This window comes from Myotis daubentonii (genome assembly GCF_963259705.1).
Source record: "Myotis daubentonii chromosome 1 unlocalized genomic scaffold, mMyoDau2.1 SUPER_1_unloc_1, whole genome shotgun sequence".
Classification (NCBI taxonomy): Eukaryota; Metazoa; Chordata; class Mammalia; order Chiroptera; family Vespertilionidae; genus Myotis; species Myotis daubentonii.
In genome coordinates, this window is record NW_026775446.1 from 472,831 (window position 1) to 496,385 (window position 23,555).

Below are 23,555 nucleotides of genomic sequence, written 5' to 3' on the forward strand. Positions count from 1 at the left end.
CTGATTTTATTTATTTGGGTCCTCTCTCTTTGCTTCTTGGTGAGTCTGGCTAGAGGTTTATCAATCTTGTTTATCCTTTCAAAGAACCAGCTCTTGGTTTCATTGATTTTCTGTATTGTTTTTTTGGTCTCTATGTCATTTATTTCTGCTCTAATCTTTATTATCTCCTTCCTTCTGCTCACTCTGGGGTTTTCTTGTTGCTCTCTTTCTAATTCTTTGAGTTGTAGAGTTAGATGATTTACTACCATTTTTTCTTGTTTTTTGAGATAGGCCTGTAGAGCTATAAACTTCCCTCTCAGGACTGCTTTCAATGTGTCCCATAGGTTTTGGATTGTTGTGTTTTCATTGTCATTAGTTTCCAGGATGTTTTTAATTTCTTCTTTGATCTCATTGGTAACCCAATCAATATTTAATAGCATGCTATTCAGCTTCCAGGTGTTTGAGTATTTTGGGTTGTTTTTATTGTAGTTTATTTCTAATATTATGCCATCGTGGTCTGCAAAGACGCTTTTGATGATTTCAATCTTCTTGAATTTGGGGATACTTTGCTTGTGACCCAATATGTGGTCTATTTTTGAATATGTCCCATGAGCACCTGAGAAGAACGTATATTCTCTGGCTTTGGGGTGAAGTGTTCTGAAGATGTCTATTAAGTCCATCTGATCTAGTGAGTCATTTAGGATTGCTGTATCTTTGCTGGTTGTTTGTCTATAGGACTTATCCAGTGCTGTCAATGGTGTATTAAAGTCCCCTACTATGATTGTATTGTTGTCGATCTCTCCTTTGATATTTTCCAGGAGTTTTTTTATGAATTTGGGTGCTCCTACATTGGGTGCATATATGTTTACCAGGGTTATATCTTCTTGTTGTATGGATCCCTTTAGTATTATGAAGTGGCCTTCCTTATCTCTTGTTAAGGCCTTCACTTTGAGGTCTATTTTGTCCGATATAAGTATTGCTACCCCAGCTTTCTTTTCCTTTCCATTTGCCTGAAAGATATCTTTCCATCCTTTCACTTTCAGTCTGTGTGAGTCCCTTCTAATGAGGTGGGTTTCTTGTAGACAGCAGATGTATGGGTCATGTTTTTTTATCCATTCAGCCACTCGATGTCTTTTGGTTGGAGCATTTAGTCCGTTTACGTTTAAAGTTATTATTGAAAGGTACTTGTTTGTAGCCATTTCTTTTTGTGTGTGTGTGTGTGTGGCTGTTTTCTTTCTGAGCTTTTTATTTCTTATTTTTATACCAGTCCCTTTAGCATTCCTTGCATTGCTGGCTTGGTGGTGACAAACTCCCTTAGTCTTTTTTTGTCTGTGAAGCTTCTTATTTCCCCTTCAAGTTTGAATGATAGCCTTGCTGGATAGAGTATTCTTGGATTCAGTCCTTTGCTTTGCATCACTTTGTAAATTTCAGTCCATTCTTTTCTGGCCTGATGTGTTTCTGTTGAGAAGTCATTTGACAATCTAATGGGAGATCCCTTGTATGTAACTTTCCGTCTCTCTCTTGCAGCCTGTAAGATTCTCTCTTTGTCCTGAACATTTGCCATGGTGATTATGATGTGTCTTGGTGTGGGTCTTTTCGGGTTCACCTTGTTTGGGACTCTCTGGGCTTGTGTGACTTTTTTCTTCCCCACCTCAGGAAAGTTTTCTGATATTATTTCTTCGAGTAGGTTTTCTAATCCTTGTTCATCCTTCTGTTGTTCTGGTACTCCTATTATTCGTATGTTGTTTCGTTTCATGTTGTCCCAAAGCTCCCTTAGGCTCTCCTCCTGTCTTTTAATTTTTTTCTCCAATTGCAGTACATTTTGGGTGTGTTTTGCTTCCTTGTCTTCTAATTCACTTATTCGGTCCTCCGCTTCTCCTAGTCTACTGTTGATACTTTCAATGGAGTTTTTCATTGCAGCTATATCACTCTTCATTTCTTCTTGGGTCTTACTTAGGTTGTTGATTTTTTCATCTGTTTCTTCTAGCTTCTTCCATATGTTATCGATTTTTTCATCTGTTTCTTCTAGCTTCTTCCATATGTTATCGATTTTTTCATCTGTTTCTTCTTGCTTCTTGCAGAGGTTGTCGATTTTTTCCTCCATCCGGTTTATGCACTCTAGGATCCTTATTCTGAATTCTTTATCTGTCATGTTGCATGCCTCTGTATTACTTAGCTGCTTTTCTGGAGAGTCCTCCTTCTCTTTCCTTTGGGGGTTTCTTTGTCTACCCATGTTTGATCTCACTGACATATCTAGACGTTGAGTTGTTCAGTGGTTGCTCCCTTGGTGACAGTGACTCCTTGGTCTGTGGTTGCTCTTCGGGCGGTTGCGATAGCAGCTGCTCTTCAGTTGTCAGCAGCTCCTCTGGTGGGTGCTGTTCACAGCTGTGGTGGCTCTTCCGGCTGGTGGGGCGAGGTTTCACGTACAGCTGCTGTTCCTCAGCAGAGGATGAGGTGCTCAGGAAGGTGCTGTTGCTTGGATCTGCTGTGTTGATTTAAAGGCACAAAATACAACACAACAAGGCACCACGTACCAGGCACTATACACAAATATATTCACGATATTAATAACCCCAATTAAAGGTGACCACCTGAATTAAGAGAATTAGGGGATAAGGAAGAAGGAAGAGAAAAAGATAAAAGAGAAAAAGGAAAAGACAAGTAGGGACCAAAAAAAGGGAGTGCAAAAATGAAATTGGGAAAAAGGAAGGGGGAAAATAAAAGCGAGAAAAGAAAAGAAAAAAAAAAGAGCGAAAAGAGAGAATGAAGTGGAAGAGGGAAGAGACTTTTTATATGAGGAGAATACTCCTATAGAACAGCCATTAATCCCAACAAATTCCAGCAACAGCTCCCTGGATATGAATGCAAACTAGAAACAACCAATAATATAACGATGAAAATAGAATGGTGAACACTAATCCCAAAATAAAATAAAGAAAAAATAAAATGGCACTTTAAAAAATGGTAAAATGGTAGCAGTAATAATACTGGTTAAAAATAAGAAGGTAGTAATTAAAAGGGTAAAATCAGGTGATGGAAAAAGCAGAAAAGAAAGAAAAAAACAAAAAAAGAAAAAAAAAGAACAGAAAAAAAAAGAATGAAAAAAAATTGGTTTCTTAGTTTAAAAGTGAAAAAAGAAAAAAAAATTGCAGTAGTGGAGGTCCTTCGTTTCTTCTGTTCTTCAGTGTGGCTCGCCTTAGACCTTCCAGGTATTCAGGAGAGTGTTGAGTTTCCCTGCGATATACTGTTCCTCTGTGTTGTGAATCACAGTCCTTATTTTAAAGCATGCCGCATTTATTTCCCAGACTGCCTTATTTGGTGTTTAGCAAAGAGTCAGTTTGTGGGTCAGCCTCTGGGTGGCAGTGTTCTGGGGTTGGCCTCTGAGGCTATAGGGCCTCTCTGTCCAGTGGAAGTTCACTGCCCAGAGCTGACTGCGTAATAGTTACCGGTGCTATGTTGTTGCTGGGATTGAAAATCCCCCTATAGGCCAGACCCTGTTAACTCCCAGGGACTGATCAGGTTATCTTAATCCTTGATCTCGTACAGGGTGGAATCTGGGTGTGGCTGTGCTCCTTGCCTGGGGGCTGGGGGGATGAGACTCACTCTCAGGAGCAGGTGGCTGCCCCAGTCCTGGGCTCAGGGGTGTCTCAGCACTCAATTCGCTGCCACCTCTCCCCAGATTCCACTCCTCAGCACACTCTCCCTCTCTTCAGCACAGGTGAGTGTCTGTATCCGAAATGTCCCATGAACAGGATTCAGTGAAAACAAACAAACAAATGCCGGCCGCGGAAACGGGGAAGGCTTGGTTTCTGTAAGCTTCTTCTCTTACCGGGACTGCATGGTCAGGTCAGCTCTTCAGGCTGCCCCCTTTAGGCTCAGTCCTCCGTGATCACAGAACCCAGCTCTCAATTTCCCTGGCGGCGCCAGGAATCCCGCGGTTCTCCTTTCCCCCGTCAGGGGCTGTGCCTGTCCCAGGGGACGCGGCTGTCTGCCACGCGGTCTCCCTCCGACTCTCTGGGCTCAGAGGTCTGGCAAACTTTCCTGCCCAAATCCCTGGTTTTTTTTACCTTTCCAGGGGAGTTCTGCTCTTCCCGGCTGCAAACCCTCTCACCACCTGAGCAATTTCGCCAATTCGGTGTGAGTGTTACTAGCTTCAGCTGTTCATTCCATTTGCTCCGGGACACGACCTGGGACACGTCTGCCTATATCGCCGCCATCTTGGTTCCTCCTTCTCTCTCTTTTCAACAGACTTTCTAGCTCAGAGACTCAGACGTCAGCAAAGAATCAGGATTCAGAGATTCCCTGAGGGAAACTGTGACATGAAGAGGAAACCACACAGGAACCAGCCCAGACCTCCAACTGCACCTGCTGCTGCGATGGTCCTTGTGTTCAGGGACTCTGAGTGCCCCCCTGGTGGTCAGAGACCTTCCTGCAGGGAGGTTAGTGTCTGGGCTCACACTGACTTCCTCTCACTGTGTCTTGCACAGTAATACATGGCCGTGTCCTTGGCCGTCACAGAGCTCAGCTGCAGGGAGAACTGGTTCTTGGACGTGTCTCTGGAGATGGAGGTTCGGCTCTTGAGGGAGGGGCTGTAGTAAGTGCTCCCATCATAATCTATGCGCCCAATCCACTCCAGCCCCTTCCCTGGGGGCTGGCGGATCCAGCTCCAGTAGGAATAAGTGGTTGTGATGGAGAATCCAGACACAGTGCAGGTGAGGGAGAGGGACTGCGAGGGCTTCACCAATCCTGGGCCCGACTCCTGCAGCTGCACCTGGGACAGGACACCTGGGACAGAGAGAACACAGTGAGTCCTGGGCTCAGATGCAGGGTCCCCATCTTCTCATATCTAATCCCTGAGTCACTCACATCTGGGAGCTGACAGCAGGAAGAGGAAGAGCCACATGGGAGTCATGTCTTGCAGGTGAGGTCCTCGTCCCCCAGAAAGTATTCTCCAGGGTGAGGAGGCCCTGCATTTAAGTGGACGCCAACTGTGTGTGTGTGTGTGTGTGTGTGTGTGTGTGTGTGTGTGTCTGGTGGCCGTGTGGGCATTTGCATATGGGAGGTGTCTGCACATACAAAGGGCAAGTGGTGAGGGAGGTCCGGGTCTCTGGGGCTTCTCCTGGAAGGAGGTGCTGACTGTGCCCTCAGAGAACCAGGCCCTCCTTGGGGTTCTGGTCACTGTGCCCAGGGACCTCTCCTTCCACACCAGGGGCTATGCTGCAGGAGGGGGTCAGGAAGTTGGATGTGGGAACAATCAGTGACTCCTTAGGAATAAAAATCAGTATAGATAGAGATAGAGATACAGATACAGATATAGGTATAGATACAGATATATGTACAGGTAGACATAGATACAGATCTTTTTAAAAATATATGACTTTCATGATATTTAAAGAGAGAGGAAGGGAGAAGGATAGAGAGAAATATTCATGAGAGAGAATCATCCATTGGCTCCCTCCTGCATGGTCCCTTCTGGGGATGGAGACTGCAACCCCATCATGTGGCCTCACGAGGAATCTAACCAGTGACTTCTTGGGTCCTGGGTCGATGCTCAACCACTGAGCCACAGGAGCCAGGCTGGATCTTCTTAACTTTGTCCTCACCTGAGGATGTGTTCATTGATTTTTATACGGAAAGGAAAGGAGAGAGAGAAGGACAGAGAGAAACATTTATGTGAGTGAGAAACATTGATCAGTTGCCTCCCATATAAACACACATCCATACTGCAATCAAACCTGCAACATTTTCATTTATTTTTTTATTTGTTAAAATATATTTTTATTGATGTTAGAGAGGAAGGGAGAGGGGGGGAAGGAAGGAGGGAGGGAGGGAGAGAGAGGGGGGGGAGGGAGAGAAACATCAATGATGAGAGAAAATCATTGATTGGCAGCCTTCTTCCTGCCTCACACTGTTGATGTTGTCCACATCCTGGCCATGTGCCCTGACTGGGAATCCAACAGTAAAATTCTGCTTCATTGGTTGATCTCAACAACTGAGCAATGCTGGCCAAGCTGTCCCTGCACTTTTAGGATTCACAGAGCTCCCTGTATACCTGGGCTCTGGTCAGCAGGATGTTGTCAACATCATAGGTGACCAGGCACCAGCATTTCCCCCACTGCCCTCTGACCCCAGTGGCCACGGGCTTGTCCACCACAATGCTCTGCAGCTCACAGGAGCTTCCCTCAGCACAGGTGTGAGCTGTTGGAGGTGCTCTGAGCTAAGTGCTCAGCTGTGTCTCCACCTGACCCAGGAGGTACCTCCACAGTCTGACATCAAACATGGACACTGCACCTGGGCTCGGCAAGGTGGCTGAAGCTGGCTTCAGGCCACCTGAATGTCCCTGCCCTGGCGTCTCAGAGAGGGCCTGGCACAGGAAATGGACACAAGGGGATGATGGAGGTGGGGGGGAGTGCATTTAAGGCAAAACCTACCAGGTGGGAAAAAGAGGGCAGAGCACATCATGGGACATCCTGTGCAGACCCCATAGGGTGAGAGTGTGGGCGGCAGAGGACAGAGGGTGAGGATGGGATGGTGTCTGCGGAGCTGGAAGCACAGCAGAGGTGGGTGGGACCATGTCTCCTTTCAGCAGGTTCTCAGGATGCAGGTGGTTCCCCAGGGGAAGCAGCACTGGTGTTGGGACAGGTCCCCTGGGATCAGGTTCTAAGACCAGCAGGGAACAGGGCCCCACAAGGTTTCCTGCTTCCATCTGGGGCACACAGAGAGGTGGGAGCTTCCAGGCTCACAAAGAGGCAGTGCCTGCAGGGTCGGACCATACACCTCCATGGGCATCCATGACAATTTGAGGCAAGCGGCTATCTGCCCCCAAAAGGCTTCTCCTGGGGCAGAGAGAGGGGCTGATCACCCTCAGGTGAGGTTTGGGGCCTGGACTCTGTGTTCCCCCCTCAACACTGCATGGAGGGTGGGGGACGTCGCTCTCAGTGAGGAAACAGGAATCTCTACAATGTTTTTCTTGTCAACCCAGAGAGCGACCATCAGGGACATGGTTACAGGAAGAGCACAGATGAGAAGTCCACCAGATCGGACACACAGCCACTTCCTGCTTTTTTCCTGCAGAGAATCTAATTAAAGACACAAAGAAGGAAGAGGAACTGCCCCAGGGACACTAGGAGGGAAGAAAGCATTGACCCCAATAGGAAGCTTGCACAACCCTCCAGGGACACCCTCTGAGCTGGGACCTGGGTTTGCTGATCCTGAGCACCCCCTGGGGTCCTGGACGCTCCCTGCAGCCCAGCCCTGCTGTCTCCTCAGGGAGGTTTGTGCCTGGGCTCACAGTGACTCCCTCTCACTGTGTCTTGCACAGTAATACATGGCCGTGTCCTCGGCTCTCAGGCTGTTCATTTGCAGATACAGCGAGTTCTTGGTGTTGTCTCTGGAGATCGTGAAGCGGCCCTTCACAGAGGCTACGTAGTATATGGGGTTACCATCACCATTACTAGTGTATTTGACCCACTCCAGCCCCTTCCCTGGAGCCTGGCGGACCCAGTTCATGTGATAGTCCCCGAAGGTGAACCCAGAGGCTACACAGGAGAGTCTCAGAGACCCCCCAGGCTGCACCAGGCCTCCCCCAGACTCCACCAGCTGCACCTCACACTGGACACCTGCAAACACAGAGACACAAGGTGGACTGAGAATCACATGGAAGCACCAACAGGCACAGGCACAGGTCTCAGCGCTCCCCACTCCTGAGAATGACCTTGAGAAATGATCAGGAGGAAAACGCAGCTTGGCACCCAGTCCATGGTGGAGCCGCTGGCGTCCTGTCTCAGGCGCTTGGGTTCTGGGTGTCTCCCCAACATGCCGGGCAAGGGCCCCCTTTTATGAGCAGAAGGAGAGCCCTATTTGCATGGAGTCTGCATATGAGGTTGCAGCTGGGACTCTGGGCTGCATGCCTGACCTTGTCATCCTAGGGGAGACCCCAGATGGAAAAGGACTCAATGATGCTGGTCACAAGGGGTCCCGTCTTGACCCCCCTCCCTCCCTCCTTTCCTGGGACCCGTCACCCTGACCCCATTCCTTTGGGGGCAGCTTCCAGAATTGAGAGTCCTCCTTCCTTGAAGTTTGATGAGGACCCAGGGGTGTTCCCCCAGAGGCACATGGATGGGGCGTTCTCTCGCTGTCCTTCACCCACTGTGGGCCATACTGCCTTTCTGGAGTTTGGGAATAAGAATTTGCATTGAATGATGCTTTTGTTTTGAGACTCAAAGATTCTTCTTTTATTTTCCTCAATCAGATCCTCCGCAAAACTCGAATCTCTACATGTGAGGATGCAGGAGAAGCTGGGCTGGACGCTGTGGTCGCAGCCTCCATCTCAAACCTGCTGCCACTCTCACAAGCACACAGCTGCCTCCTGAAACCACACATTTCACACAACTTCCCTGCTGTTCGTGTGCAAAAGTCCTATTTCCAGCCTCTCAAAGTGGGAGAATTTCCATAATTTACACGTGTAACCCTGATTTGTGGTGGGGGCTGGCAGTCTGGAGGGGATCAATGGGGGAAAAGGGGGACATGTGTGATACTGTCAAGAATAAAAAATTGTTAAAAAGAAGCAAATTAGATAATTTATTTTTGAAATGGAGTCCTGGCCCTGGCCAGTTTCACTCAGTATATAGAGTGTTGGCTTTTGAACCAAAGGGTCTCGGTTTGATTCGGATCAAGGGCACGTATGTGGGTTGCAGGCTCCTCCCTGGCCCTTGCCCTGGTTAGGGCATGTGCAGGAGGCAACAAGTTGATGTGTTTCTTTCACATCAATGTTTCTTTCTTCCCCTCCCTCCCTTCCACTCTCTCTCTGAAAAGCATTGAATAAATATCCTTGGGTGAGGATGAAATAAGGTAAAAAATGGAATATGTTGGCTCTTGGAAGCAAAACCCTGGGTAGAGAGTTGAGGCACCAAGTCGTCCTTAGGAGCAGGTGAGCACCTCCCTTCTCAGAGGAGAGCAGCCACCTGTGTCCATCCTCCCACAGCCCCAGGTGAGGACAGACGGACACAGGAATCTGGGACTGTGGTCACTTGTTCCTCTGGGAAGGCGGCCACTACCACTTGGAAAGTGCAGTCACGCTGGGGAGGGGGTGGGGCATGGGCAGGTCAAACACCACAAAGTCTTCCTTCTCTCTTCCTTTTTTAAAATACGGCTTTTAAAATTGATTTTAGAGAGGGGAGTAGAGTGATAGAAAGGTAGATACATCAAGAGAGACAAACGTGGATGGGCTGCCTCCTGCTGTAAATCTAAAAACATTCTGTTATTTCTGCCTGGTTGGTTTCTGTGATTAGGCTGCTCAGACTGCCATGTCTGCCCCGGCCTAAGGTCGACCTGTATTTGTTTCCCATGGAACCAGCCCACAACGCAGACATGTGCCCTGAGCAGGTCTCATCATGTGACATTGTGGTTCCTGTTTGGATGCTCAACCCCTGAGCCACACCCCTGGGATCTTTCCCTCTCTGAGGAGCATGTACTTGACTTGGGTTCGCTCAGTTGCTGTCAGTCTCTGACTGATTTCAAGAGCCTGACAGATGCCAGTACTGATTGCTTCAGTTTGTTTTCTGATATTTTTTATGGAGGAACAAGAGTTTGGAGCTGCTTACGACACCATTTTGCTTTTGCCCCTTCCGCTCAGTGACTCCTTTTGAACAAACAGAGAAAGAGAAGGGAGAAGAGCAACTGCCCTGGAAATGTACCAACAACAGAGAAAACTGACTGGGCAGTGCCCATCCCAGCCCAGCAGAGGTGGGAGGAGGGGCCCGGGCTGAGCAGTGACTCTGGTGTTTGTAAGGAGACCCTGTGTTTTAGGAAGATGAGCTTCCTGTTCCTGGAGGACCCCAGATACACGTCCAGAAGGGGCGGCTTTGAGAGTATTGAGCTTGACGGACAGAGATACTGGGCAGGTTCGATGGGACACAAAGGCAGGAGGAGGGTAGGCGGGGCAGACATAGCAGTCTGAGCAGCCCAACCACAGAGACCAACCAGGCGGACATAACAGAATGTTTCTGGACTCAGAGTAAGAGGCCTGGGAAAGGAGGTGCGGCCTGCGACAGTAAGGTGAATGCACACAAGGGAGCAGGGGTTGTGCAGGTCCCTTGCTGGGCAAGAAGAACCGGGGGCCAATGAGGTGGGCACACGGGTGGACACAGAGCAGGCTTGTGGCACATGTTCACCCGAGACCACAGGCTTCAGGGGCAGCCCATTAGTGGGCCCCTCCCTGTGTGAGGAGCCTGAATCTGCTTGTAATAAACACTCCACGCTTTTGCTTAAATCTTCTGGTCCCGATTTCATTCTTGGACTTTGGGACACAAGATCCCAGGGACAGAAAACGATGGGCTCACTGTTCCGGTTATCAAGTTTGGCTCAAATAAACTCTTAAAAATGTTCCCCACAGGCTTAGAGGTTCTCATGTCAAAGATTTCAAAGTGGTTCATTTATGTTGTGGATTTTATGCCGATTCAACCAGCAGGGGTACCTGCCAGCATGTCACAGGGGGAGACGGCACAGCTGGGGAAGCCTCCTTCCTGTCCTCCTTTTTTATACACTTTCCTTGACTCCAGAGAGGAGGTCAGTGGAAGTGATGGAAACATCAATGATGAGAATCCTTGATTGGCTGCCTCCTGCCCCCAACCCCTGGAGATCGAGACTGCAACCCAGGCATGTGCACTGACCAAGGAATTTAACCCTGACCTCATGGTTCATAGGTCGATGCTCAACCTCTCAGTCATGCTTGCTGGGCTGGAAAAAGGTGGGACACTTACATCCATGACAACCAACAGCAAACTTGTCTCATCTCCAACACCTGTGAACTCATTTGTCCTCATCCCATTCAGGTAGCAAGTTTTTAATAATTGTGTGCACTTCCCTCTCCACACGGGGAAGAAACGTGTATGAATGTATGTTGTAAATGCGGAAAAGACAACATGTTGATGTAAGAAATATCTAAACATATAGTTAATGTTTTATAAGATTTTATTGGAGCCAAACAGAGGAGAACTGCTGGGGAGCAAGACCTCCCATCCTTCGAAGAATAACCATTTGCAGCTGTGTTTGTGCATTTGAAGATACGGAGGGAAGGTGAGGAGTGACATGGAGGTGGGAGAGAGCATGGCAGGGACTGGATGCCAGGATAGTAAACAGGACGTGCTCTCCTGAGGGTGGTCATGCTGATGTCAAAGGTGTGTTAACCCAGATGCACAGGAACAATGGACGGGGGGCTTAAGGCAAAGATGAGCTTCTGGTAAAGAAGTCATAGGCCTGGGCGTGCCCACCCCCAGGACTGCCCAGGTAGGATGTGTGAGCAGAGCCTCCTGTGAGGGTTCTGTCAGTCACTGAGTTTTGTCAGATTTAGGACAGAACCCCCTTTTTGTTCACAAATACAATCCCTAAAAATAAACCTAGGACAGGGCTTTCTGTGAGCTCAGTGGCTGAGCCTCAGATCAAAACTATTTTAAGATGGAGCAGGAAATGGTATCTTTGCTCAACTCTCCACCTGCTCCTGGTCCTGGCCCATCCCTGATCCTGAGCGCCATCTGCTGTCAGGGATGCTCCCTGCAGCCCAGCCCTGCTGGCTCCTCAGGGAGGTTAGTGTCTGGTCTCACACTGACTTCCCCTCACTGTGTGTCTTGCACAGTAATACACGGCCGTGTCCTCGGTGCTTATGGAGCTCAGCTGCAGGGAGAACTGGTTCTTGGACACGTCTCTGGAGATGGAGGTTCGGCTCTTGAGGGATGGGTTGTAGTAAGTGTCTTCATCATACCAGATATTCCCCATCCACTCCAGCCCTTTCCCTGGGGGCTGACGTATCCAGCTCCAGGCATAACCACTGGTTGTGATAGAGAATCCAGAGACAGTGCAGGTGAGGGAGAGGGTCTGCGAGGGCTTCAACAGTCCTGGGCCCGACTCCTGCAGCTGCACCTGGGACAGGACACCTGGGACAGAGAGAACACAGTGAGTCCTGGGCTCCGATGCAGGGTCCACAACTCCTCAAATCTAAGCACCTGAGTCACTCACATCTGGGAGCTGACAGCAGGAAGAGGAAGAGCCACATGGGAGTCATGTCTTGCAGGTGAGGTCCTCGTCCCCAGAAAGTATTCTCCAGGGTGAGGAGGCCCTGAATTTAAGAGGATGCCAACTTTGTGTGTGTGTCTGGTGGCCATGTGGGCATTTGCATATGGGAGGTGTCTGCACATACAAAGGGCAAGAGGTGAGGGAGGTCCTGGTCTCTGGGGCTTCTCCTAGAAGGAGGTGCTGACTGTGCACCAGAGAACCAGGCCTTCCTTGGGGTCCTGGTCACCGTGCCCAGGGACCTCTCCTTTTACACCAGGGGCTATGCTGTAGGAGGTGGTCAGGAAGTAGGATGTGGGATCAATCAGTGACTCCTTAAGGTAAAAATCAATGTGTCTCTGCTCCCCTGGATATAGATATATATTGATAAGATATAGATATTGATTTAGATATATGTATAGCTAAACTATAAATATATTTATAGATATATAGTATTGATACAGATATTATTTTCTTTATCTTTACTTGAGGATATTTTCATTGATTTTTAGAAAAATGGAAAGGATATATATATATATATATATATATATATATATATATATATATAGAGAGAGAGAGAGAGAGAGAGAGAGAGAGAGAGAGAGAGAGAAACATTGATGTGAGATAGAAATATTGAACAGAGAAAGATGGTGAGAAAGAGAGAAACATTGATGGTGGGGAACATATTTATCATTTGCCTTCCATATCTGCCAAGACTGGGAATAAAACCCATAACCTTGTCATTTATTTGTATTAATATATATTTTATGGATTTCATGGAGGAAGGGAGATTGAGAGACAGAAAGAAACATCAATGATGAAAGACAATCATTTATTGGCTGCCTTTTGTATGGTCCCTACCGGGAATCAAGCTCAAAACCCAGCTATGTGCCCCTACCAGGAATGGAATCATAGGTAGAAGCTCAACCACTGTGCCACACCTGCACTGCTTGTTTCAGTTTTGAAATATATGTTTAATTAGTTTAGAATTCAACCTTGATGGCTACTCAATTTTCCTTCGCCCTTAAAGTCCTCATTTGTTGCAGGAGATTCGTGTTTAGGATACCAGAAGTCCCATGTGACACTGTTTCAGTTACAAAGTGAACAGAGGATAAACTAAGACCAGAGTGTGAGCCTATAGCCAGTGGACCAAGTGTTGGGGAGAAAGGAGTGTCTGTGAGGGTCCCTGGGGACCAAAAGCATGAACTAGAGAGACACAGACAGAGCTCCTGGATCTTATTCCTTCAGGGGAGTTTGGTGCAGGACGTGTAGCAGCGGCAGGGCCTCATTAGTGGTGTTTCTTCTCTAGACTCTGTTGTAGATCCTGTTTCATACATAGTTATATAGAAGAACCTCAGTCATGACCAGGTGTGTTGAGGAGAAGATGTTGGGAATAATTTAGGAATAATTAAGTTTAGGTTATGGCAATCTTGTTATTGGAGAGCTCATGTCTGCATGTGACCCTTGTGACCTCTGTCCCCAAATGATGGGGGTCAACTGGAACCTGCACCCGACCCAGTGCCACATTGGGGGGCAGAGCTACATGGGAACATGATGGGGGATTTACCAAGACCGAGAACACACATGTCCAGGCCTCTTGATTCATTAGGTTGTCATCTCCTTGTTGTGTAACCAGTTCAAGTTTTCTTCCCTCACTTTCCTCTGAAACAGCCCACATGTTTCCTAGAGCCATGAAGACACTCTGTTGAGAGGGTGCAGGAGCACAAGCCATTTGTGTGCTGGTTTTGTGTCTTACATCTTTCCTGAATTCTAGTTCTATTAGCTTCTCATACAGTGTTTAGGGTTTTCTATGTACAAGATCCTGTCACCTACTTACAGATAAGGAGAAACATTTTAACTCGTTCCTTTCTGATTTAGACATTTGAAATTTCCTTTTCTTGCTTAATTATTCTGAGAAGGACTTCTTGTTTTGACGAATAGAAGTAGTCACAGGGGAGCCCTTGTCTTGGTCCTGATGTAGGAAGAAAAGCTTTGAAATTTTCTCTATGTAGCATGATGTCATTTGTTGGCTTTTCAAATGTGGCCTTTAGTATATTGAGGTCCATAACTTCTACAGCCTATCTGCTAAGAATTTTAATTCTGAAGAGATTCTCAATTTTAAAGGCTTTATTCTGTATCTATTTATAAGATGGGATATTTTATCTTTCATTCTGTGGATGATGTATATCACATACACTGTTTTATATACATTGAACCATCCTTGCGTGCTAGGACGGTTTCCCACTTGATCATAGTAAATGACCCTTTCAGTGTGAGTTTAGTTTCCTAGCATATTTTTGAGGGTTTTTGCATGTAATTTCATCAGGGATATTGACCTGTCATTTTTGTATGTTTCTACTTGACTTTGATATAAGTGTAATGGTCACTGCTGGGAGCCAGTCCATCCTTGCTGTTTCAAGGGACCTGGCATATATGGCATACTGTTCTTAATATATTTGCTCACCTTCTTGGCACTATGTGTTTTAACCAAGGTCACCTCTCCAAGAAAGGTTGTTTCCCCAGGTAGAGATTTTCCCCTGAAGTTATGGAGGGAATAAAACCCCTTCACTAAGTGCCAGGCGGGTAATTAATCTCTTTAACTATGAACAATCATGCTTAAGCTACATAATCTTTACTCCCTGGAATGGAGATAAGAAACACCCTAACCTTTGGAATAGAGATTGATAGGATTGAATCAACTGGTATAAATACAGATGTAACAAGACAGCAAGACACAGAAATGAGAAGACAGAACTTAGAAGACAGAACCTACACATAACCTAGAGACAGAAGAACTTCACTGGAGAGAACATGGCAAAAAATCCTGGACTGAACCTGACTACAGAAATTGGCAAGAGAACCTGACTAGAACCTGGTGACTGAACCTGGCTGGAGAGAACATGGACACAGAACCTGGCTGGAGATCCGAACCAGAACTTCGCTGGAGATCCAGACCCAAACTTGGCTGGAGATCCTGGCTAGGCTGCTGATCAACTGAACGCTGTCTCCTTGTCATTCCTTCTTCGCCGACTCCTTCTACACCTTTGGGGACCCCTGGACCTGCTGGGGTTGGACCCCAGCATCTGGCGCCCAAACAGGGACCTCTAGGTAAGCGCCCCACACTTGGGACGGATAGGACTCCACCGTAGGAAGAGGGTGGATAGTCTTCACCAACTCCGTCCACACCTTTGTGAACCCCTGGACCTGCTGGGGTTGGACCCCAGCAGGTCACCTCCATAAATCAGTTTGGAAGTGTTGTCTCTTTGCTTAATTCTTAGAAGAGTTCAAGAAGAGTTGATTAGAAAGTTATCAATTCCTATATGAAACTCTGGTAGAATTCACCCTTGAGTCCATTTGGTCCTTGGCTTTATTTGGTGAAAGGTTTTCACTATTCCTTCAATTATATTTTAAAATTTGTAGCAATCTAACAAAGTTTGGGTTAAACTCCTAATTTGGGCTCCTACTAAGTGGACTGAGAAATACAACTGTTGATCTTCACAGGTTTTGCCAGTGTTGAAGTAATAGTTGCTTGCACACCACATATTTATTTCATATGGCATCCAAAAAATGAAATATAACCCTATTTTCTTATATAAAATTCCTAAAGTACATTGTGTAATAAGATGAATGGTTTTGTATCCCTGCTCAAGTGTGAATGCATGTCTTTTCCAGAAATGAGTGTGAGACTGTGTGTGTGTGACTCTGTGTGTGATTGTGTGTGTGACTGTTTCTGTGTGTGTTTGAGAGAGAGAGAGAGAGAGAGAGAGAGAGAGAGAGAGAGAGAGAGAGAGACTATGTGTGTGTGACTATGTATCTGTGTGACTGTGTTTTCAGGGCAAGAAGTAAGAGGACAGTATGGATGCAGGGAGTCCCATGGATCCTCCTCAGCTTCCAACATGGTCCCGATGCACATCTCACCCACAGTGAAGCTAGAAAACCTTGGATCCAGGAGGAAAGGTGGAGGAGGAGTTTGATGATGCACATCCCAGCCTTCAGGGTCTCCTGTCCCCGCTGTGGGGTTAGCACTGCTTCCTGATGGACAGCAGGTCCCCTCCTGTGGGTGGATGTGGGGCTCCCTGTGTTTGGCTCACTGAGTTGACAGCTCTTCTGGGGACCAATGTGGATCCAGAGAGGATGGTTGAGGTCCACCTGCCCTGAGTGAGCTCAGGCCTTTCATCAGAGGGAAGGCCCTGCTATCTCCTTGGAACCAGGAGAGGAAGGGCACATGGGGAGTCAGATACTGAGGGAGCTGTGACCCCAAGGGAGGGAGGCAGAGCTGGGTACACAACACAATCCCAGTAACTCAGCTGCAGAGTTCACATTCCTCAGCGAAATGTTAAAAAGAGAGTGAAAAAAGCCACTTTTAGAATTTGTGAAGGAGACTTGGTGAAGGAGAGTCCCTGTCACTGTCACCTGCAAACACAATGTCCCTTCTTCACTGTTGTCTGCGGTGAGAATATGAGACAGAAGAGCCTTCCTGGAGGCAGCTGAGAGCTTGAGAGGAAATCCCTGGCCCAACAGGAAAACCCAACCTTCCCCAACTCATTCTGCTCCTGCTCCTGGGGCTTCTCTCTGTGCTGTGGGTCCTGAGCGCCCCTTGCAGCCCAGCCCTGCTGTCTCCTCAGGGATGTTTGTTTCTGGGCTCACAGTGACTTCCCCTCAATGTGTCTTGCACAGTAATACACGGCCATGTTCTCAGTGGTCATGGAGCTCAGCTGCAGGGAGAACTGGTTCCTGGCAGTGTCAGCAGTGATGGAGATGTGGCCCTGGAAGGCTGGGTTGTACCTTGTGCTCCCTGTCCAGTACCCCATCCACTGCAACCCTTTTCCCAGGGGCTGGCAGATCCAGTTCCAGTAGTTACTGCTGGTAATTGAGTCCCCGGACACAGATCAGGTGAGGGAGAGGGTCTGCAAGGGCTTCACCAGTCCTGGGCCCAACTCCTGCAGCTGCACCTGGGACAGGACACCTGTGACAGAGAGAACACAGTGAGTCCTGAGCTCAGATGCAGGGTCCCCATCTCCTCATGTCTAAGCCCTGAGTCACTCACATCTGGGAGCTGACAGCAGGAAGAGGAAGAGCCACATGGGAGTCATGTCTTGCAGGTGAGGTCCTCGTCCCCCAGAAAGTATTCTCCAGGGTGAGGAGGCCCTGAATTTAAGTGGACACCAACTGTGTGTGTTTGGTGGCCATGTGGGCATTTGCATATGGGAGGTGTCTGCACATACAAAAGGCAAGAGGTGAGGGAGGTCCTGGTTTCTCCTGGAAGGAGGTGCTGACTGTGCCCTCAGATAACCAGGTCCTTGTTGGGGTCCTGGTCACTGTGCCCAGGAACCTCTTCTTCCATACCAGGGGCTATGCTGCAGGAGGTGGTCAGGAAGTAGGATGTGGGCACAATCAGTGACTCCTTAGGGATAAAATCAATGAGGCACTGCTCCCATGGATATAGATATAGATATAGATGACATAGATATAGATTATACATAAGATATAGATATAGTTATATATACCGATATAGATAGATTGCGGTGCCCTCCCCCGCCCATTAATTGCCCACAGACTATGGCCTGGTCCTCACTCTGGGGGGCGATCATGGGGCGATGTCTGAGCCCCCCGACCATTGCATTACACCAGCCTTGGTGGGCCTGGTGCCAGTTCGTGTCATAGCATGGTTTTCCGGATGGTCGACTGAATGTTTTTTTTGTTGTTTGGTTGTTTGGTCAATTTACATATTATGCCTTTATTATTATAGATATTTGACTCCTTTATTGCTTCCTTAGGGATAAAATAAATGTGTCTCTGCTGGGATAGATCTAGATCTAGATATAGATATAGATCTAGATCTAGATCTAGATATAGATATAGATATAGATATAGATATAGATATAGATATCTATACTAATAAAATACTAAGTGGCCCTTGTGCCCTGGTGCGATGCCCTCACTTTATCACAATATGGCAACCCCAATGTCACAAGATGGCCACCCCATTTAGTCACAAGGAGTCCACCACAACATGGCCCCCCCACATCATCACAAGATGTCCGCCACAAAATGGCCACCACAAAGATGACTGCCACAAGATTGCTGGCAGGAGATGGTAGTTTGGGAGGATCAGGCCAGCAGGGGAGCAGTTAGGCATCAATCAGGTTGGCAGGGGAGTGGTTAGGGGGCAATCAGGCAGGCAAGTGGTTAGGAGCCAGCAGTCCCAGAATGTGAGAGGGATGTCCAACTAGAGGACATTCCTGTGGGATCGGGCCTAAACCAGCAGTCAGACATCCCCGGGGGTTTCCCAGATTGGAGAGGGTGCAGGCTGGGCTGAGGGCACCCCTCCCTAATGCCTGAATTTTGTGCACCAGGCCTTTAGTAGATATAGATATAGATAAAGATAAAGATGCATATATAAATATAGATACATGTACGTATATAGATACAGATACAGATACAGATACATATGTAGATATAGTTCTTCCTTTTTTAACCATCCATTGAGGATATTTTCATTTATTATTAGAGGGAAAGGAAAGAAGAGAGAGAGAAACATCAATGACAAGAGACAATCATTGTTTGACTGCATCCTGCATGGAGATGTTGTCTGCAACCTGAACATGTGCCCTGATCAAGAATCAAACAGTGACCTCCTGGTTCATAGGTCGATGCTCAACCACTGAGCCATGCTGGCTGGGCTGTTCCTGCACTGTGAGGATTCACAGAGCTCCCTGTGTACCTGGGCTCTGGTCAGCGGGCCTTTGGCAACATTATAGATGACCAGGCCCCAGCCCTTCCCCCACTTCCCTCTGACATCAATGGCTATAGGCCTGTCCACCATGATGCTCTCAAGCTCAGGGGGCCCTGGAGGTTCCCTCAGCACAGGTGTGAGCTGTTGGAAGTGCTCCTAGGTCAGTGCTCAGCTGTGTCTCCACTTGACACAAGAGAGACCTGCACAGACTGACATCATACATGGGCACTGCATGTGGATTCAGCAGGGAAGCAGAGGTCGCTTCATGCCGCCAGAGTGGCCCTGGCCCTGTCGTCTCAGGGAGGGCCTGGTATAGGTGATGGGCATGAGGGTATGATGTGAGAAGCTGGCAGGCAGAAGCAGTTAGGGGCAATCAGGCAGCCAGGCAGGCAGGCAGGCGGGCAAGTGGTTAGGAGGCAGCAGTCCTGGATTGTGAGGGGTTTCATTTAAGATAAAACCTACCACAGTGGGAAGGAGAGGGCAGACACATCTACATGAGATGTCATGTGCAGGCCCCATGGGGTGAGAGTGTGGGTGGCGGAGAACAGAGGGTGAGGATGGGGTGGTGTCTGTGGAGCTGGAGGCACAGCAGAGGTGGATGGGACCATGTCTCCCTTCAGCAGGTTCTCAGGATCCAGGTGGATTCTCCATGGGAAGCGGGACAGGTGTTGGGACATGTCTCCTGAGACCAGGTTCTGGGACCCATTGGGAACATGACCAGCAGGGCTGCGACGGGACCCATCACTGGGCCTCCATCCAGCCTTAGTCCTGGGACATCCTGAGAGCTGGGTCCATCTCCCAGGCTCACAGAGGGGCAGCTCCCACAGGGGTCAGACCCTGCACCTCCATGTGCAGCCATGTCAGTGAGAGGAAAGCAGCTAACTGACCCCAAAGGGCTCGCCCTGGGGCAAAGCAAGGGGTTGATCACCCTCACCTGAGGTTTGGGCCTGGACTCCATGTACCCTGCTCAGCACTGTGTGGAGGGCGGGGGACATTGCTCTCAGTGGGGGGAAGGGAATCCCTACAATGTTTTCCTTGTCAACCCAAAGAGCAACCATCAGGAACATGGTGACAGGAAGGATGCAGATGAGAAGTCTACCAGATCTGAAACAGCCACTTCCTGCTTTTTCCCTGCAGAGAATCTAATTAAAGACACAAAGAAGGAAGAGGAATTGCCCCAGGGACACTAGGAGGGAAGAAAGCATTGACCCCAATAGGAAGCCTGCACAACCCTCCAGGGACACCCTCTGAGCTGGGACCTGGGTTTGCTGGTCCAGAGCACCCCCTGGGGTCCTGGACGCTCCCTGCAGCCCAGCCCTGCTGTCTCCTCTGGGAGGTTAGTGTCTGGGCTCACACTGACTTCCCCTCACTGTGTCTCTTGCACAGTAATACACGGCCGTGTCCTCAGCTCTCAGGCTGCTCATTTGCAGAAACAGCATGTTCTTGGCGTTGTCTCTGGAGATGGTGAAGCGGCCCTTCACAGAGGCGGCGTAGTATTTGCTACCACCATTCCAATTAATCAATGAGACCCACTCGAGCCCCTTTCCTGGAGCCTGGCGGACCCAGTGCATACCATAGTCATCAAAGGTGAATCCAGAGGCTGCACAAGAGAGTCTCAGAGACCCCCCAGGCTGCACCAGGCCTCCCCCAGACTCCACCAGCTGCACCTCACACTGGACACCTGCAAACACAGAGACACAAGGTGGACTGAGAATCACATGGAAGCACCAACAGGCACAGGCACAGGTCTCAGCGCTCCCTACTCCTGAGAATGACCTTGAGAAATGATCAGGAGGAAAATGCAGCTTGGCACCAAGTCCATGGTGGAGCCGCTGGGGTCCTGTCTCAGGCACTTGGGTTCTGGGTGTCTCCCCCACATGCCGGGCAAGGGCCCCCTTTTATGAGCAGGAGGAGAGCCCTATTTGCATGGAGTCTGCATATAAGGGTGCATCTGGGACCCTTGGCTGCATGCCTGACCATGTCATCCTCAGGGCTACCCCAGATGGGAAAGGACTCAAGGATGCTTGCCACAGGGGGTCCTGTCCTGACCCCCCTCCTATTCTGGAACCCGTCACCCTGACCCCATTCCTTTGTGGGCAGCTTCCAGGATTGAGAGTCCTCCTTCCTTGGGGTTTTGATGAGAACTCAGGAGTGCTCCCCCAGAGGTGTGTGGATGGGGCTTCCTCTCACTCTCCTTCACCCTCCGTGAGCCATGTTGCCTTTCTGGGTTTTGGGAATAAGAATTTGCATTGGATGATGCTCTTGTTTTGAGACTAAAGATTCTCCTTGTTATTTTTCCTCAATCAGATTCTTCACAAAACTCTAACCTCTACATGTGAGGAGGCAGGAGAGGCTGGGCTGGACACTGTGACTACAAACCTGCTGTCACTCTCACAAGCCCACAGCTGCCCCCTGAAACCACACATTTCACTCAACTTTCCTGCTCTTCATGTGCAAAAGTCCTCTTTCCCAGCCTTTCAAATTGGGAGAGTGTCCATCATTTACACATGGACCCTGGCTGGTGGGCTCAGTGGTTGGCCTCTCATCCCCACAAAAAGGGTGAGAACTCTTTAGAGTCACCACCACCATCACTGTGGTGGTAGCATGTTTTTAATAATTGTGTGTACCTCACTCTCCACACAGGGAAGAAACTTGTATGAACATATGTGGTAAATGAATAAACATCAACATGTTAATGTAGGAAATGTCCAAACAGGTAGAGCATGTTTATAAGGTTTTACTCCAGCCAAACTGTCGACAACTGTTGGGGAAAAAGACCTCCAATGCCCAAGAGAGTGACTGTTTGCAGCTTAATTTGTACATTTGAAGTTAAGGAGGGAAGGTGAGGAGTGACATGGAGGTGGGAGAGAACAAGGTGGAGACTGGATGCCAGGGTAGTGAACAGGAGGTTCTCTCTCTCTTTCTCTCTCTCTCTCTCTCTCTCTCTCTCTCTCTCTCTCTCTCTCTCTTTCTTTCTTCTAATAAAATTCCTTTATTTAGTTAGTGTGTTACCCTCACCGGAGGATATTTTCCCACTTATTCCTAGAGACTGTGGAAGGGAGGGGGAGGGACAGAGCCCATAGAGACATTGAGTAGTTGCCTTCTGCACACAAGTGTCCCAAATAAGCTTCTATTTTTATATATTTAAGGCCCGTCACCTATGTCAAGGTGCAGGGGGTTCCCAGAAAAGGTGCTGCTCCTAAGTGTGACATGGACAGGTGGTCTGGACCATCTGCTTGAGGCTTGCGCCAATACCTTCTGGTCAGACACTTTCACAGAGACAGCACCGAGATCTGAGCGGAGCCAGAGAAATTACACACAAACAGGTTAGATGCAAGCACACAGGGGGTTTATTTACCAGTTCCTGATGGGTCTCAGATGCTGGGAAGGATCCACCCAGAGATGTTCGCTGACACACACACAGGGGTAGATGGCGCCATTGGCTGCTGGCTCCTTCATTGATCAACAGTTAATTGGGCAGTTTCGTGCTGGGGACCGAGACGTGAACACACACAGGTCCTCACGCTTTGGCGACAGGAGAGCTATGAGCTGCTGGGTCAATCAGACTGTCTGATTATATACCCCTCTGTAGACTTGGTCTTTGTTGGTGTGTGTGTTGTCAGCGGCTGCCATGTGTGGATCCACCTGGGGTCTGTTAATCTATGGGTCTGTACAGGCTTTGAGCGTTCCCATCAGATAGGTTGTTTATCATTACTAAGCAGAGCTACAAGGGTGCATTCCTGGTTCCCACACAGCATTCCTATATCTAACATTTTATCAGTCAACACAGGGTTACATGCATTAAGTCTTACATTCTAAGGTCCTAACATTAAGTACCATAATGATTACTATAACAACAAGGAATGAGCTTGCCACTGAAGTACATGTCCTCGACCTGAATGGAACCCGGGACCCATCAGTCCACAGGCTGATGCTCTATCCTCTGAGTGAAACTGCCTATGCTCCTTCTGACTTTCTAATTGAGCAGAGGAAGTAAGTGACCTCCTCTAAGGGGTGGTGTGAAAGGAAACTTAAGGCATAAAGGGGAGAGGCAGTGAGCCCTGGAGGAGGGGGTTTACTCCTGGAGAATAAATCCACTGACCAGGCCATGGGAGAACATACCCTCCAAGTCACAGGCCTGAGCAGGTCCTGATGTCTGTGGTCCTCAGCGCCCCCTGGTGTCCTGCATGCTCCCTGCAGCCCGGCCCTGCTGTCTTGTGAGGGAGGTAGTGTCTTGGCTCACACTGACTTCCCCTCACTGTGTGTCTTGCACAGTAATACACGGCTGTGTCCTTGGTGGTCAAGAAGCTCAGCTGCAGGGAGAACTGGTTCTTGGACATGTCTCTGGAGATGGAGGTTCAGCTCTTGAGGGATGGGCTGTAGTAAGTGGCTCCATTATAACATATGCACCCCATCTACTCCAGCCCCTTCCCTGGTGGCTGGTGGATCCAGTTCCAGCAGTAACCACTGGTGATAGAGTAACCAGAGACAGAGCATGTGAGGGAGAGGGTCTGCGAGGGCTTCACCAGTCCTGGGCCCGACTCCTGCAGCTGCACCTGGGACAGGACACATGGGACAGAGAGAACACAATGAGTCCTTGGCTCAGATGCAGGGTCCCCATCTTCTCACGTCTAAGCCCCTGAGTCACTCACATCTGGGAGCTGCCAGCAGGAAGAGGAAGAGCCACATGGGAGTCATGTCTTGCAGGTGAGGTCCTTGTCCCACACAAAGTATTCTCCAGGGTTAAGAGGCCCTGAATTTAAGTGGATGCCAACTGTGTGTGTGTGTGTGTGTG

General features: G+C 48.6%; 3 gene segments (V, D, J or C); all 3 read right to left on the reverse strand.

Moving 5' to 3' along the window:
* Positions 1-4,432: 4,432 nt before the first annotated feature.
* Positions 4,433-4,920, reverse strand: LOC132225704 (immunoglobulin heavy variable 4-30-4-like). The segment is given in 2 exon segments: positions 4,433-4,764; positions 4,846-4,920. Coding segments are annotated over 2 exon segments (378 nt in total).
* A 2,346-nt stretch (positions 4,921-7,266) lies between these two features.
* On the reverse strand, positions 7,267-7,775 carry LOC132225705 (immunoglobulin heavy variable 3-48-like). The segment is given in 2 exon segments: positions 7,267-7,598; positions 7,694-7,775. Coding segments are annotated over 2 exon segments (378 nt in total).
* Positions 7,776-11,604: 3,829 nt separating this feature from the next.
* Positions 11,605-23,468, reverse strand: LOC132225706 (immunoglobulin heavy variable 4-30-4-like; the record flags this gene model as incomplete). The annotated part of the segment is given in 2 exon segments: positions 11,605-11,909; positions 23,413-23,468. Coding segments are annotated over 2 exon segments (351 nt in total), but the record flags the coding sequence as incomplete, so codon positions are not given.
* Positions 23,469-23,555: the final 87 nt, after the last annotated feature.